Raw genomic sequence first — 4,179 nt, 5'->3', positions numbered from 1 at the left:
ATATAATAATGATAAAATACTTTGTTCATATAAAAATGTGCTCAAAACTAATAGTCATGTTCTTACGCAAGGTTTTATTCATGCTTCGTCCCTGCACCCCCCCCTCCCTCTCTCTCTCCTGAGTGTGTGTGTGTGTGTGTGTACGTGTAATGTGAACACCAATAACCACAGAAAAGAAAAATCATTATTTAAACAATAATAAAATACATGCAGTCGTATGTACCTACGAAAACCATTTTGTTTACTTGTTCCTATGCGAATATTATTATAAATAACACTTCATTCATGCATATATATGCTCTTGTGTCCGACTGCACGAATGAAACCACGATATCACCGATTCTCGGAAGCGAGGATCATTATAAATGGTTCGATGCTCCGTTAGACATTGGGGATGACTCAACATCATTATTATCCTCAAGGACGATGTTGAGATTGCGATCTTTGGGATATTTCAGTCGGAATGCATTGCTACTCTCTCTCTCTTTCTCTCTGTAACACACACACACACACACACACACACACACACACACACATATATATATATATATATATATATATATATATATATATATATATATATATATGTATGTATATATATATATATATATATATATATATATATATATATATATATATATATATATATATATATATATATATATATAGCCACAGAAAAAAACACGTCAATCGGATCATTGCCCCAAATAACCACCTCAAAATAGAAAGAACAAATTCAGCCAAAACAACCGATTTACTTTTTCCTACATTTACCGATCAGTTTTCTGGTGGAAAAAACTATGTAATCATCATTGAGTCACCTCTGTTAGAAAGGTAATTTTCAAACGGTCGTAAAGTAAAAACCCCAAACTACGGGGGAAAACCAGAGATGTTATGAAGATGTGGCAACATCGCTCTGCCGTTAACCATAAATTGAAGGCTTCAGTCAACAAGGCAGTCATTGAAACTCGTACGTCAAGGCAAGAACGTCATCGCTGAGACCAGAAACGAATTTCTCACTTGGACTAAAAACTACGCAAGTTGGGGAACTACTTTTTAGTCTGCTCGAAGAGGCTTGAAAACTATCGCCATGGAAATTATCGGAAGTCGCTGCTTGGTGCTTGTGCTTGCGATATTGACTGTGGTGAGTTCTATTTACATTCAAGACTTTTCTCTTTAAATAAAATTGGTAATGTATCGTTCACAAAATTTTGAGTGAGCAGATGTACCTAATAAAACTTTTTGGATCTTTAATAGATAGTGACCCCAAGGGTTTTCGCGGTTCGTTATCTAGGACTAATATTTCTGTAGGGTTATTTTCTTTGTGATATTTACAGTCTTTTGTTTATGTTTTTACGGTAACCCCCAACGGGCTTGTACTGAGCTCGCCTCAAAGGTGGATACACACCTTGTTAAAACCCGTTGGGGTTACTATCTAGAAAAGATCCAACTTTTTCTGTCATAAACAAATAGACTTTTCTTTGAAGTTCCAGTGTACTTTTCTATCAGGATCTTGAGAGAGAGAGAGAGAGAGACTTTTCTTTGAAGTTCTAGTGTACTTTTCATCTTGAGAGAGAGAGAGAGAGAGAGAGAGAGAGAGAGAGAGAGAGAGAGAGAGAGAGAGAGAGAGAGAAGTGTCATTGAGTAAAATAGTGTTGCCCAAAGAATTATCATAAGTTGATAAAAGCTTGTAAATATTTTAGTTCAAGGGGGAATGGGTACTTGAGTTTTGAAGCTTGTGGGCAATCAGCATATCAAAATTATAGGAAGTGCTACGCATTAGTGAGGGAAACTTATTGTAATTTACAGGAATATATTTGACGACAGCTGGGGGATAATGACTTGTATCTTTGTGAAACTGATCAGCGAGATCATGTAAAGAATGGAGGAAAAATGGATGAGAATTCGGATTACATATTAGTGAGAATTTGTATTATATGCAAACATATCAGTAGACACTGTAGTTAACATTAGCTTAGAGGGAAGAGCTTTAATGTCTCAAAGTGAAATAGGTTGGCAATTTCCTATATAAAATCAGTTTTGATAAAAAAAAATACCTTGGAGGAGAAAGCCAAACTAATTAAATAAGAAAAATGTCGGACATTAAAACGTTACTGAGATGTGTGTACTTTGAGGGCCAAGGTATTCATTAAATTTCTTCAAGGTCACACCTAATATTTCGAGGAGAGTTATTATGAGAATATTCTCTCTCTCTCTCTCTCTCTCTCTCTCTCTCTCTCTCTCTCTCTCTCTCTCTCTTTTAAGGATTCTGAATAATTGGTAAGCTTTTTAAGCCAAAATTAGAATTATCCCTTTGCAAAAAATTGTCATATACTTAAATGCAATTAAAGAACTTTTCACTACGCACACTCTCTCTCTCTCTCTCTCTCTCTCTCTCTCTCTCTCTCTCTCTCTCTCTCTCTCTCTCTCTCTCAGGACACTGAATAGCTAATGAGATTTTTAAATAAAAAAAAGCCTTCTCCACCGTTCCAAAATTTTATCATATACTTAAAGGTAATTAAAGAACTCTCTCACTCTCTCTCTCTCTCTCTCTCTCTCTCTCTCTCTCTCTCTCTCTCTCTCTCTCAAAGGCACTGAATAATTTATAAGCTTTCGTAAATCAACAATAGCCATACCCCCTTTGAAAAAACTTGTCATATACTTGAATGCAATAAAAAAACCTCACTAAATATTCATTCTTCACTAACAGCTAATGACCAAAACAGTCGATGCGCAGGATTCGCCAGCTGAAAAGCGGCCCCCTCACATTGGGCCCAAGGGATGCCCCTTGGTTCCTGCTCCTCCCCCTCCTCCCCAATCTCCGCAACTGTGAGTATTCGTTTTTTTATTGAAATATTGGAATATATGATAGCCATTTCCTTTTCCTTTTCCTTACAGGGCTTCACATTACTCCACGCTTTTTACCTTTAATATTTGTATCTGTGTTGATGACGTCGATATGTTAAGTTGTTGGAGTTGTAGTCTCTAAATGGTGAACTAGACGAGCACATTTAATGTAGCTACAATAAAGGATATTTACAGATAAGTTTTCCTGTACTGTCTGTTTAGCGCTGTACAGTACAGTATATATTGGGTGGTGTTAGTTTTCACTTTGTCACCAAAAGGCATTCTTATGCTGCCTGTGCTCCAAATCGTTCAACTGAAAATACTTGTAGTGTATTGCTCGAAATGGCGCACTAGATAAGAGTTTTTTATTGTAGCTGCAGTAAAGGGAATTTAAGATAAGTATTAACAGATATTTCTGTGTGGTGGGGAGAGGTATTAGTTTTCACTTGACACCCCAATTCACTCTTATGTCACCTGAGCTGGAAACCATTATACAAAAACGTTGACGACATTGCAAGTTGCCGTAAGCAGTATATTTTCCTAACCAACATTCTCATTCCAGATCCAAGTTGGTGCCAACCGAATTCCCGAGAGTGTGTGAGCTGGACCAGGATTGCCCAGGGCGCCAGATCTGCTGTCCTACGGGAGCTTGCTGCGGCACATACTGCTACGACCCGTTTCCTTTCCATACCAATAAGCCTATATATTTCCCAGAGCGTTAATTATTTGTTGCCAGATTTCAGTTGTATTCGTCAATTATTTATCTTTCGTGAGATTCAAAATATGTTTTGAAATATAAATAAATGGTTGTGAATGTTTTTTCTTTATTATTTTCACTACTTCGTTCTTTTAATTTATTGTCTTTTGAAAGGTTCAAAATATGTTTATTATAAATGATCTATCTATGGTTCAAAATATGTTGTATATAAATGGTAGTGATTGCTTGTTTTTATTATTTTTATTAGTATGGTCTCCTGATGTTTCGTCTTTTGTAAGGTCCAACATATGTTTAATATATAAATGATCTTGATCGTTTTCATTATTTTTATTATTGGCCGCATCTTTCTTTTTCAGCATGCAGAGCTTTTAAAATAGCGTTTATCATCTTTACCTATATAGTATTTAAACTAGTTTTGTGATATGTTTTCAATGAAACGAACACCGAACACATGCAGAGTGTTCTCTGCTTAAATTTGATATTATATACCTGAGTATTTACACAGAATCAATTTTTTAAATGAGTTCGGAAACATTTGCCTCATTAAATATTAGGGGGATATTCCTATAAAGGTGAAAACAAATTGTCTTAAATGATCTTGCATCATTGGACGT

The 4,179-nt window shown here is 35.7% G+C and overlaps 1 protein-coding gene across 1 annotated transcript; it reads left to right on the top strand.

Moving 5' to 3' along the window:
* Positions 1-953: 953 nt before the first annotated feature.
* LOC136851164 (uncharacterized) lies at positions 954-3,665 on the top strand. Its single transcript, XM_067125122.1, has 3 exons — positions 954-1,144; positions 2,711-2,829; positions 3,410-3,665. The coding sequence occupies exons 1-3, from the start codon at positions 1,091-1,093 to the stop codon at positions 3,567-3,569; spliced, it is 333 nt and encodes a 110-aa protein (XP_066981223.1). The 5' UTR covers positions 954-1,090; the 3' UTR covers positions 3,570-3,665.
* The last annotated feature ends 514 nt before the right edge of the window (positions 3,666-4,179 follow it).

Source organism: Macrobrachium rosenbergii, chromosome 23 (genome assembly GCF_040412425.1).
Source record: "Macrobrachium rosenbergii isolate ZJJX-2024 chromosome 23, ASM4041242v1, whole genome shotgun sequence".
Taxonomy (NCBI): domain Eukaryota; kingdom Metazoa; phylum Arthropoda; class Malacostraca; order Decapoda; family Palaemonidae; genus Macrobrachium; species Macrobrachium rosenbergii.
This window is presented reverse-complemented; position numbering and strand designations above follow the sequence as displayed.